At 50.0% G+C, this 13414-nt stretch overlaps 1 protein-coding gene across 1 annotated transcript in view; it reads left to right on the forward strand.

The window, feature by feature from the left end:
• Positions 1-287: 287 nt before the first annotated feature.
• Positions 288-13414, forward strand: part of Fbxw8 (F-box and WD repeat domain containing 8) — a 100451-nt gene continuing 87324 nt past the window's right edge. The window contains exons 1-2 of the mRNA XM_036171795.1: positions 288-663; positions 12419-12523. Of these exons, the coding sequence (XP_036027688.1) occupies positions 352-663; positions 12419-12523 (417 nt within the window). The 5' untranslated portion in view covers positions 288-351. The remainder of the gene's footprint in view (positions 664-12418; positions 12524-13414) is intronic.

Genomic DNA, 13414 nt, shown 5'->3' on the forward strand with positions numbered 1-13414 from the left:
GTCTCTCTCTCTCTCTCTCTCTCACACACACACACACACACACACACACACACACACTAAATAAGTACATACATAAATACAATAAAAAACCCACTACATAAAAAATAAATGCTACCTTTGCAATATGTATGTAGCAGCCATTTAAAGCAGGTTTACTTGATGAAGGGAAAGCTCTTCTTTGGTGCAAAGGTGTTAAAAACCAGGGAAGCCAGAGTGGAGGGGCGTGGCCTCCCGGAACCTAAGAGCCGCGCTCCCGGAAGTTTCCGGCCAACGGCGGACACTTCCTGTGGATGTACGGTCCGTCAACAGCTGGCGGCCCCTGGGTGACGCGTAGGCCCAGGAGCGTCGAGCATGGACGACCGTAGCCTGGAGGAGTTCCGCCGGCGCTGGCAGGAGGAATTGGCGCAGTCGCAGGCGCTGAGGCGGCGGCGGCGGCCCGAGGCCGGGGAGCGGCGGCCGCGGAGGCCCGAGGCGGGGGCGCGCGGTGAGCAGGCTTCGGGGTACCTGGCGCTGGCGCAGGGTCTGCTGGAGGGCGCAGGCCGACCCCCGGCGCCCAGGCCCGGCCGGTCCGACAGGAGGGATGCGACCAGCCGCTCGCGCTCACCCCCGGACCGCGACGCCGTGGAGCCCGAGCCGCTGGTGGACCAACTCATCCGCGACTTGGTGAGTGGCCCGGGCCAGATGACTTTTCCTGTGGCTTACCCCACGGAGGTGCGGACGCGGTCACAGCCGGGACGCTGCACACCCAGGGCGTCCCTGGAGGCATTGGTTCTCCGCTGGGAGTTTGGCCTGCAAACATTTTGGGGGTGTTGACAGTAGGTGTGTGCGTGCTCTTGGGCTTGCAAGGGGGTAGAGGATTGTTCCCGAACAGCAATGCTTACTTAGACCAGAGTCCCCAAAAGAGATACCTTCCATAAAGTGACTACGTGTGAGTTTGAGACATCCTGCCATAGAAACATCCTTAAAATTGTAAGAAAGGTTGACTTTGGAGGAAGGTCCAGAAAAAGCATAGGACGGAATTACTGTTCACTTCTCTGTATTATTTGACTTTCCTAACTTAACGTGGTACTAAAACAAAACAAAACAACAAAACCCAAAAAGCAAACCTTAAATTAGAAGACACGAAAGGACTCCAACCAAGAAGAACCTTTTGGTTAATATCCTTAGGAGGTTCTTAGCCTTTGGAGGGTATGGGTCCCTCAGAGAATCAGGAAGCTTTTATTCCAGCATCCTTTGTCAAATCAAGACACACACACCTCCATTCCCTCTCTCTCTCTCTCTCTCTCTCTCTCTCTCTCTCTCACACACACACACACACACACACACACACACACACATCCATGGCTCCCAGGTTAAGAGTCCAGAAGAGAAGGTTTTAATGGCTTCATTCAGATCAGGTTAAAATTTCCAAAGCATTCCAGTAGGGAATATTTTTCTGTAAGTGACGGTTGTTTAGAGAAGTAATGGGATAGAGCTGGAGAGATGACTCATTAGTTAAGAGCCAGCCTGCTCTTCAAGAGCTGGGTTCCTAGTCCCCGTTCAGGTGGCTCTCAACCTCCTGAAACTCCAGTTCCAGGAGATCTACTGTCTCTGGCTTCCAGGGGCACTTGCACACATGAGCACCCCACCCCCACCCCGACACACACACATACACATAATTTTAAAAATGGGTAATTTTATGCAATGGACAGCTTTATTTAAATGACACTAATAGCTTCTATTTTGGGTTTCAAGTCCATTCCCCTTTAAACTAGTGTCTTGTCTTGTGCTCTGCCTTGATTCTAAAATGGCCATAATACAAGGTAGATACTAACTACTTTTACAAATGAAGGGACTCAAAGGCAGTGTTTTCTGCTATTTGCCCAGGATTACCCAACTGATAGATTCTGGGGATTGAATTTGGATTCCTGAGTTTTGACTTCACTAGGTGAACTTTGAGTTGGCTGTCTTAGAGGCCTTGGTAATGTGTAAATTCCCGGGTCCTCTCAGAACTGCTAAATCAGCAGCCCAAGGAAGGAGGTCCACATCTGATGGAAGTTTGAGAATCTGTGGAGGTTGAGATAGTCTCAGCTGTGTAGCTAGTACTGGACCCTGTTCTGGATAGTTTTATGTCAACTCAACACAAGCTAGAGTTACTGGAGAGGAGGAGCCTCAACTGAGAAAATGCCTCCATAGGATCCAGCTGTAGGCAAGCCTGTAGGGCATTTTCTTAATTAGTGATTGATGGGGGAGGGCCAGCTCATGGTAGGTGGGAACACTCTTGGGCTGGTGGTCCTGGCTTCCATAAGAAAGTAGGATGAGCAAGACAGTAAGCAGCACTTCTTCATGGCCTCTGCATCAGCTTCTGCCCCCAGATTCCTGTCCTGCCACCCTGCAATGATGGACTACAGTGTGGAAGTGTAAGCCAGGTAAACCCTTTTCATTCCCAACTTGCTTTGAGTCATGGTGTTTATCACATAATAGAAACCCTGACTAAGATCGACCCTAAATCCCATACACAAGACTTTTCAGGTCTCACAGTCAAGCAGCATCCCCCAAACAGAATATAAGTGTCCTAAAATGGAAGGGGTCTACCCAGGGAGAATATCCAGGGCATAGCAGAGTTTTATGTTTCATATAGAGTTGGCAAAAACCTGACCCACAGGTACTGTTAAGGTCTCTTGAGCAGCAGCCAACTTTCCAGTTGGTGACGCCTGTACAGTAAAGAGGCAGTGAGTCATGTGCTTAGGTAACTGGAGTTACAGGAGGTTGAGCCCTCTGGCATGGTTGCTAGGCATCGAACTTGGGTCTTCTGGAAGAGCAGACTTTGCTCTTTAAAAATAAAAAAGATTTATTTATTATGTGCACAGTGTTCTGTCTGCATCTGTGTTTGCACACCAGAAGTGGGCATCAGATCTCACTATAAATGGTTGTGAGCCACCATGTGGTTGCTGGGAGTTGAACATAGGATCTGTGGGAGAGCAGTCAGTTGCTCATAACCACTGAGCCCTCTCTCCAGTCCCAGACTCTGCTCTTAGCCATCAGGGTGTTATTGTGCACTCAGACGCTCCCTCCCACCTGTGTGTGTGTGTGTGTGTGTGTGTGTGTGTGTGTGTGTGTGTGTGTGAGAGAGAGAGAGAGAGAGAGAGACAGAGACAGAGACAGAGACAGAGACAGAGACAGACAGACCCTGCAGGTGTCTGTATGCTCAGCCTGAATGTGGAGATCAGAGGACAGCAAGGCAATTGCTCTCTTTACTGACTGAGCCAATGCCCCATCTCTGGCCTTGAGCTCTTGGTGTCCCACCCCCTCCACCTCCTGAGTTCTGTAACTGAAGCCTGAGCTTGGTGCTTGCCATCTGATGGTCAGAGACAGTATCTTTACTGTTCTGAACAACCCTCCCATGACCATTTCACCCTGTCCTGGGAGCTAAGCAGACAGAAGGTAGCTTGGCTTTGAAGGGACAGTAAACTCATTCTGTATTTTCAATCTAACAAATAAGGGTAATATTTATTTAAGGGGGGAATATTTATTTAAAAGCCTCAGGTGCCTGTGGCAGTGAGTATGAGCCCCACAGCTCATGGAGTCACATGGGCAACTGAGCAGGTGTTTGGTCTTCTACTGCAGTTCATCAGGGGGTTTGCACCACCTCTTACCAGATGGTTTTGTGATGGTTTGTTTAATGATTGCAACCAGAATTAGATACTAAACATGGTGGGTAGTGTAGGATGTTTTTCCAATTGTTCAGTTTTCTTTATTTAGACAAAGTTTATACATGATCTGAATAAAATTGTTCTGTGTTCCAGCATGCTTGCTGGTCAAAGTACATAATGCATCAAGGAGCATTTAAAAAAAAAAAACAAAAACAAAAACAAAAAAACAGGGTGTTTTAGTTACTGTTATACTTTGCTGTGAAAAGACACTGTGACCAAGGCAACTCTTATAAAAGAAAGCATTTAAGTGGGCCTTTCTTATAGTTTTAGAAGGTTAGTCTGTGATCATCATGACAGGAAGCGGATAGGCATGGTGCTGTAACAGTGGCTGAGAGCTTTACATCATGATTTGCAGCAGTAGGCAGAGGGGGAGAGAGAGACTGTGAGCTTTGGAAACCTCAGAGCCTATCCTCTCCTCCTGCAAAGCCACACCCATTAATCCTTCCAAAACAGTTCCACCCACTGGGGACCATATATTCAAATGTACGAGCCTATAGGGGACATTCTTATTCAAACCACCACACAGGGTGTCGCTATGAAGACCAGGCTATCTTCTAACTCAAATCCTCCTGCTCGTTCTAGAACCAAAGATGTGGGAAGAAATATTTTGTTTTGTGCGTTTGTCAGTGGAATTGTCTGTTGTGAACATTGTCTTTTGACATTTTTTTATTAGGCATGCTTTGAAATATACAGATGTTAGTTGCAGAGTTCATTGCTTTTTCTAGAATGTACACACACACACACACACACACACACACACACACACACACACACACCCCTGATCTCAGGACTGGGTTGCTAGCCCGTCAGCACCATGTTTCTCGCTGTACTCTTATCCACTCACTCCACTCTGACGTCTCCACAGTGGCATCAGGGAGTTTTACTCTAGTTTGTGTTCTTGTGTAGAACATTGTGGACGAGTGGGTCCTGAGGCATGGACCTGATGTTGCTGTCATCCAACACTGTGATAACTATGCGTAGTTGGTTTAGCTGTTTTGGGGTTTGGAAGAGTAGTCCTGCCGGGAACCTTTTGGGATACATCCATGTTTTTCTTGGTTATTTGCTCAGGAGTAGGATTACAGGGTTGTGTGCATGCAGGTCATAGTTACAGAAATCTGCCCACAAACTTGCCATTTCTACTTACTTGTTGGTAACGAATACAGTAAAAGCAATACTGTTCTTAATACCAGCTCCACAAGGCAATCCCTGCCTGGCAGGATCTGCTTTATTGTGTGCCTCTCCTGGAATTTTTTACTCAGGAGTAACTCCTAGAAAGGAAGGTGGAGTTCCCCTGGGACTCCCAGAACCAACAGGCTGATGCAGCTGAGGCAGAGTGTGCAACCTGGAGCTGGTTCTGTCTCCTGCCCCCGCCCACTCCTTCAGCAGCTGTGTTACACTAGCTCCTCTTATGTTTTGTCAGGTAGGCTGGCCTTGAACATGCTGCAGCTGAGAATGACCTTGGACTTCCGATTCTCCAGCCTCTACTTCCCCTAGCGCTGGGATTGCAGTTTTTTGGTTCAGCTCCGGGCTCTTCAGGCAAGCACTTTTCTGAGCTGCGTTCCCAGCCCACGGGCATGCTTTTGGTGCCCACTGCACTATCACTGTTGTGAGGGCAACAAAGAGAAGTGTGGCCTCCCGCTAGCACAGCGGCGTCCAAGTGTCTTTGGCTGGACATAGGCCAGGGCCTTTAATGGGCAAGCACAGCTGCAGTGAGACTGTGGAGTCCTGCCTTCTTAGGTGAGGCTTTTAATAGCAGCACTTGGCCGTCTTGCTTATGGGAGTGCGTGTGAATGCCTACACTGGCAGTTTTGGGTGGACCAGTGCAGGGGATGGCATACCCTGGTCAGGATTCCAGGGCATACAGACTGTCTTTCATCCCCTCTCCTTGGGGACAGTGGTGGCATTTCAGTTATGCTTATGAAAGCCTCTGGGTTGTGACAGCCAGCTGCTTGGTCGCATTTTATTTAGGTGGCGTCTCACAGCTGACTAACAAAGACACAGACACCCAACACACACTGGCCTAAAAACACCCACTGGGGTCTTTGGATCTGTGTAACAGTTTCAGGAGGTGCTGCTCATTCCGGGCACTGGTGGAACCTGGCTGGGCCCTCTCCTCCCATCTGTGCTGCTCATCTGCTGGCTTTCTCCACAGTAGGCTGTCCCTTCTTGAGAGGATGGCTGCAGCAGCTGCAACTGTATGTTCAGCAGTGTAGCAGTGCTGGGGGAGCACAGTGTGTGTTCTGTCGTGCGCAGTTGAAGCTGTGTTCTTGTCGGTCCAGACTGGGTCATCTTGAGCCAGTTACTGATTGTGGAGGTTTTACTGATTTGTGTCCGGTGCCCACTCCTGTTCATCTGACAGGTTTATACTCATTGTGGATATAGGGCAGGGGAGTAGGCTGTGTCCAGAGTGGCCTCGGCCTCGCTGGCTTCATGATTGGTAGGACGATGTTAGTTCAGGCTGGCCAGCCCTGGTGGGGCTCTGGATCTGCCCCAACTCAGATTCAGACCCTACTGCTGGCTAGTGCATCCCTCCTGGTAGCTGAGCTCATTGTCAACTGAGCTGGAGTGACTCCCCTGCCTCTGCTGTCCTCTGCCTTCCTGTTAAAGCTCAGTTGAATTCCCTTTGCCATATTAACTCTCTGCTCCCTCCAGCCCCGATTTCTTTTTTCTTCTAACTAAAATGTTCTTATCAGTACCATTCATTTAAAAGTGTTATTCATGGACTAGCGGACTTCTGTGTGGGTGCCTTTCCCATGATCTGTGTGTGTATTCACTAAAACAAGTTTAAATGTTTATTAGGAGGTTCTGTTCCTTGAAACTATGTGGGCTTTGTCCATCTGTCTGTCCGTCCATCCATCCACCTACCCACCTACCCATCCACCCTTCCATCCATCCATGTATCCATCCGCACATCCACTCCTCAGTCCACATTGTTCATTAAGGGGCATGGTAGCACCACACACTTTTCTGAGTGCTGAGGACAGTAGCAGTGAACACGACAGAGGGGCTAGAGTCCCTGGTGCCAGCAGCTTCCTGGCCGAGTGGTCACATGGGTCATACCTTGCACTTGGTTTAATTCTTGCAGTTCTTTCTTTTCTTTTCTTTTGTTTTAAATGATGTGTGTGTATCTGTATGTCAGTTTGTGCATCGTGCCAGCAGAGGCATCGGATTCCCTGGAGCTGGAGTTGTAGGAGGTTGTGAGCTATCTGACATGGGTACTGGGAATTGAACTCGGGTCTTCTGCAAGGGCAGTAACTGCTCTTAACCATGGAGCCATCTCCCCAGCTCCTGCAATTCTTCCTTCCTTCCTCCCTCCCTCCCTCCCTCCCTCCCTCCCTCCCTCCCTCCCTCCCTTCCTTCCTTCCTTAGTTGGAATTTTCTTTGGGTTACCAACCAGCTCCCAAATAAAGACCCGGAGACTTAGTATTAATTATGAATGCTTAGCCTTAGCTTAGGCTTGTCCCACTAGCTCTTTTAACTTAATTCAACCTATTTCTATTCATCTACATTTGCCTTGAGGCTTCTTACCTTTCTTTCATTCTATATGTCCTACTTTACTGCTTTTTCCGTGTCTGGCTGTCTGGCCCTTGGCATCTCCTTGGTATCCCCCCCCCCACCAAAATTCCTCCTCCGACCTACTCTCCCCACCTAGAAGTCCCACTTATACTTCCTCCCTTTCTATTGGCCATTTAGGTTTTTATTAGACCAATCAGATTCCTTATGCGGGCAAGGAATACATCTTTACATAATTAAACAAGTGCAGCACATCTTTGCACAGTTAAACAAATGTTCTCCAACAGACCAGGTCTCTCTGCAGCTCTGGCTGCCCTGCAGTTCTTAGAATCTTTTTGACTTAGGAACTCTAACATACTTGTTTTTACACCAAGCTCCACAAATTCTGTAGTGGATCCTGTTACTCAGACTGTGCTGGGCCTTTTGACCAGACAAACTCACATGCTCCCTCCAGCCCTTCCTAAGAGCACATCTTCTGCACTCTGTCCTGCCTGGCTCTCGCATCTCCAATCCCACTTGGACTCACCCAGGCTTTGGAAACTGTACAGCCTTCCTTCACTGCCACACACAGCCTCTGGGGAGTCTCCAAGTCCATAGCTGCCTTCTCTACCTCCCTTCTTTGCTGGAGCCCCAGGGAAATGGCCAGGAGGTGGTGAATGGGAATGTACCTCACAGTTTTGAAACCAGTCCTAAATAAATAAATCTCAGTGTCTTTACCAGGCGAGGGCATGTGTGAGGAGGCAGTGGGCAGGTTAGCTTCTGTAGGTGGCAGCTGTTTGTACAGGCAGTGCAAATCTTTACTGAATTCTGCTGGGCTCTGGGTTAGGGTTGCTTTGAAGAGATAAATTGGCTTTGTGTGGACTGCTTGGGAGCTTAACCTCTCTTTATTGCATTGTTGTTTTTTAAGAGAAAGGATTCCTAAGTTCTAAATAGCGGACTTACTAATGAGCCTGGGCATACCTTGGGGGACTATCTCCTGTATTTATTCTGTCTTATATGCAATGACTTAGCTCCATAAAAGATTCAGCTCCTTCAATGTAGAGGCCATTTCTCATACATTTGCTAATAGCACCTCCCCTCCCCCAGCTCTGGGCCTGGCCCTGAATTCAGACAGTGTTTTGCACATCAATTATTTTGAAGCTGGATGGTATGCCTCCTGTACAGATATCTAGGAACTTGAGAAGAAATCTGTGGTGTGCATTGACATTCCTGTTTGCTTGTGCCAGGAAGGTATTTCAAGACAGAATCGGTGCCTGTTTTGAGAGTGTTTGAGACTTTCCCCAACTTCCAGCTCATTTTCTCAAGCCCCAAGTGAAACTGGATGCCACCCGGTCCTGGGTGGGACTGTGTGTTATATGGGCTGAGATAAGCCCAGCAGACAGCAGCAGGCTTGTGCATCCCAGGGTCAGTAGAAGATGTGTTAAGACACCATCTTGAGAGCGTCTGAGTGGCGGTCGCCGCAGAGATAACGGTTGGGAGTGCATCCCGGAGTTGGTTTCTCCCCTCCGCGCTGGTTTGGTGCGTAGTGATTACCCCTCCTGCTAAACAAGGGAGGCAGATTAAGTTTCTCACACGATGGCATAAAGAGCGCCCATTTACGGAGTCAGGCTTATAGTAGCACATGGGGGACAATCAGCCTCTCTGGGGACAGAGCCCTTCACAGTTTCTTTCGGTGTTTCTGGAGTGAGTCCAGTAGACTTTGGGAAAATCCAGTGTTCACTGACCTTAGTGTAACACAACCCCTCTATGCTGTTCCTCCCTTGACTGGAGTCTAGAGTCTGAGCCTGGCGAGCTGTGATGTCACTGTGGGTCAGCTGATGCTCTTGTAGTGTCACTTGAACATTTCTGTGCTGCTGCTGCTGCTGCTGCTGCTGCTTCCTCAGAGCATCCTTGGTGTCTCTTTGGTCATGGGGCCGTCCTGGTGTGGCTCACAGCTGTTGGGCTGGCTATGTGCTCCAGGTGTCTAGGTGGTGGCCCAACAGCATCTCATAGGATCAAGGGCTTTCTCCGCACACAAGCACAAGTAGTGTCTGTACACGCCTGTTCACCGTGGGGAATGGCTGCATGTCGTCACAGGAGACCTCTGCAGCAGCCGTGAGCTAGGAGTGGTTGCTGGGCTGCAGCATGGGTCCGGGTGTGGGCAGGTCTGGCTTACGTCCATCACAGGGTTGACCACACTCATGAGGTAGTCTCTGGTGAGGTGTTTCCCAAGTGGTAAGCTACTAACACAACAAACTGATGTTCACGAGCCAGACACTTACACTGTTTCCTCTGGTTGGCTGGTAGAAGAACACTCCCTCTTCACCTGCATGCTCCCATACCACCTCAGTGGGTGTCGGAAGGAAGTTTCTACACCAGCCTCTCTGCAGCTGTGCACTTAGAACCCTTGGGGATGCTTGTACTCAGCACATGGCCTCAGTGGTTGTTTGGGGGAAGGCTGGACTTAATGGAGTCAACTCTGAGGTGTAGATTCACACGTGGGTTTGGTGGGCTGGCCATTCAGAGGTCAGAACTGAGGCCAGAGGCCCATGCTCAATGTAGACTACTCTCTGGAGGGGATGGTGCTTTGGTGAGGTAGCCCCTCTGGCCACAGCCAGCATCTAGGAGGGGCCTCAGCTGTGAACCAGTGGCAGGCAGCCTTCTCTCATCTGGGGGAATCTGAGTGACCCACTGCCTCATCACTATAGTCCACAGCAGGAATGTTGAAGGTGTGGTCTCCTGACCATGGCCATGCATGTGCTGTAGTTGCCGCAACATGGAAGTGGGGAAGAGGACTCAGACTGTTTGGAATTGACAATTGTTGACTGACATTTCGGAGTTTAAAGTACTCTTAAGAAAGTGATTTAAAAGAGAAGGTTGGCTCTGCGGTGTTGTTTCTGTTCTGACGGTTTATCTTTGAAACGGTGGTCATCCTCCAGATCTTCCAGACAGCCCAGCAATGTCTGACTGACTGTTGGTGCAGTGGCCTTCTCAGCACTGGTGGTCCTGCAGCCTGCTGGGCTTCGTTTTTGCTCCCCAGGCACCACAACAAAGCCTTCCTGAGTTGTTAGGCGCCTGGTGCTGCTGCTCTGTGTGTTGTGTGTTTGGATCCTCCTGTTGGGATGTAGCCTCACTCTGCAGTCCTCTATTACTGCTGGTGATGACTCTGTTTATAGTGAGTCAGCTTAGAAGGCAATGAGTCAGCAACAGGAAGCAAGAGTGACTTGAGAAGATGAGCTGGCATGTCCTCCAGGAGAGAGGGCTCTGCATGTCTAGCAGCAGGGCTTGCATTGGCCTCTATGGGAAATGTCTTCAGGTGTTCCTTGGGCAGTCCTGTGAGTGTGTTAGACAGGTGCCTTTTGCCTGATTGTTGGGGATCTTGGTGCTTCCAGGCAGTGTTCTTCCCAAACTCGGATCAGGGAGGGCAGTGGGAGGTGGGGTCATGCTTTCACAGAGGGACCGTGTTCCTTGTTGAGCATGGGAAACAGGCCAACAAAATAATCATTTGATGGGAGGCTGTGACTTCTGCCCAGAATAAAAGCAAAGATGGTATCTCATGTTCATCTCAAGATTAGTTTATAGTGTGGCCTACCGTAAAGGAGCCAATGGCTCGAATGAGCGCCTCAACCTGGCTCGCTCTGTCTTGTCCAGCCTCACCGTGCCATAGCTCTGGTTGTGTGAGCATAAAAGGACCTTTTTCCCTTGTTTCTTTACCATGTGGGCAAAGTTAGTCCTCTCTGCTCCTGCAGACAAAATAATGTAGAAGAAAAGGCGGAGGGCATGGGGTGGGGGTAGGGTGGCATTGTGAGTGATAGCCCCTCCCCTGTGTGTGCCTGCCAGGTCCCGGGCCAGCAGGGACCTCTGCAGGGGGTTGAGGAGTCTCTGGTTGAGTCTGGTTGGCAGTGGTGCTCTCCAGTGATGAGTGAAGGTGTCATTGTAGGCAAGGACCTTGCCTGACTTGAGTCCCCATGCCTTTCCTTTGTTTTCTTGGGCAGGGACCAGCGCCTTCCATTACCCTTGCAGATGTTTTCCTGTTTTTCTGCATGGCCAGCATCCTTCCACTGACTGAACATTCTGTCCCTCCTTTGCTCACCGAGACCGGTCAGTGCCCTTTCCCCAGAGAGCCGTTTTGGCTTATGTGCTTAGCCTCGCTCTGTTTTTCAGTCCAACCCTGTGTTTCCTCTGAGGCTCCCGATTCCCCTCAGTCCTGAGACTCCGAGATGACCAGTAACATGACTCTTGACAGTTCTTCAGCCGCAGTCTTGGAAGGGTCCGATTGGTGCCGCCGCTCCTTAGAACACTGGAGGCTCTGTTCTCAAGTGGCCGGCCACCTCGTAGTGTAGAAACTCTCCGTGTGCACTGAATTAGCAACTTGCTTTCAGCCAGTGTGTTAGTTATGTCAGCCAGAGCTTATTAAACATGAATTTCCCAAGCTTAGTCTGTTGGGACCAAGGGCACACTCTGCAGCTGAGAAGCTCGGCCATAGCCGCGGCTGGCAGGTGGACCGGTGGACCTGGGGCATTCATTTCACACTTGGCCTTCCCTGGTCTCCCTTGGATTCCTTTGTGCGCTGGGATCTGCATGACCTTATCTTTCAGCCTAAGCCCGTTACCTCATCTCCGATCGCTTGCCCCAGGGCGGGCTAACTCTTGTTGCTGTGCATTAATAAACAACACTGAGAACGCTGTGTTTGTACTGGCTCGCTCAGGTTAACCAGCACGAGCCCCCAGAGCATTAGGAAACCCGGAGGAGAGGTGGTTCTGGCTCTACCAGAGCAGCCCCCTCCCTGCTCTTTGCCCATGAAAACATGTTAGTGATTTTTGCCCATGAAAACATGTTAGTGACCTGGTCAGCACTTCTCCAGCTGGGGCCACTGCGCCCATGTAGTGGGGAGGCTTGCTTGGCCTTGGGGAATGGTGGCCTCCCCGGCCCAGGCAGGCTTTCTTGGACACCTGCCACCTCACCTTCTCTTAGAATTCTGTAAGAAGGTTTCTGACACACCCAAGCACCCCTTCCCATAGCAACTGTGCTTCTCCTTCTGGAGCATCATGGGAAATCGTCACAGTGCATTCATAGTGACTGAAAGGAGGGTAGATGTGGGCAGAGACCCCACTGCCTCACGTTCTCCCTGAAAGGGCCCTGCTCTGGTCGCCTGCAAGAGTGTCCAGTGTCGGAAAGCCTGGCAGTGCAAACTGCTCTCGGCCTCACCCTCAGCTTCTTCCTTCTCTCCACAGAATGAGATGGAGGGGGTACCCTTCTTTGACGTCCAGCTGCCTTATGAACTGGCAATCAACATATTTCAGTATCTGAACAGAAGAGAGCTGGGTCGCTGTGCTCAGGTAAGCATTTGCTGACACCTGTCCAAAGGTCCCCAGCTCTGAGCAAGGGTGGGGAGCCCCTGGAACAGTTGCTTCTGTAGAATTCCACAGTTGACAGAACTAATGAATTATATAGCTTGAACTTCAGGGTCTTATTCCACATTCCGCCTCGATGTACATCCTCTGTGACTGTCGGCTGCACAGTCACAGTCTGAGTTATGACTGAAATCCTGGGCTCTGCCTGCAGCGAGCTAGCCTGTGTTAATACATCACGCATGTTAGTACAAAGATGGAGCCCTTAAATCACACTAGTCATTAGGGTGGCAGCTAAGGGTCAGCCCAGGGACAGATCGGTGAAGTCATGTTCTAGACGAATAGTCTAAATTACCCTTTAAATAGAGAATCACACTCCTGAGGCGAGAGAGAAGGGAGACACTTTGAGGGGATTACACAGGAGCATTGCCCATGTCATGCCGGCTCAGGAGTACATGCCTGTGGAGCACAACGTGGGCCAGGCCTTGGTTGCATGCAGGGGTGTAGTGGGAATGCTTTCCCTGGGGAAACATAAACAAATCTCCCCACTTACATAGGGCACTAATGACAAACAGTTCCATCAGAGTGTTACCTGGGGAACCGAAAAGTCCATTGTACGTCCTTGCAGAGCATAGGTGAAGGTAAACCTACAGGAATGTAAGTGACCACAAAACAGCCGTACCCAGGAACCCTCAGCCCAGCTGCAGAGAGGGAGCCCCTCTTCAGTTACCCTCCTACAGTTGATATTCCAGCACCCCAGAGACTCCCAGTTAGGGCGGAATTGCATCTGCACCCCGGAGACTCCCAGTTAGGGCAGAAGTGCATCTGCATGGCCAGGAGAGGCTCGGGAGGAGTGGACCCTGATGAGCCCAGTGACCA

The sequence above is a fragment of the Onychomys torridus genome, chromosome 22, assembly GCF_903995425.1.
Source record: "Onychomys torridus chromosome 22, mOncTor1.1, whole genome shotgun sequence".
Lineage (NCBI taxonomy): Eukaryota > Metazoa > Chordata > Mammalia > Rodentia > Cricetidae > Onychomys > Onychomys torridus.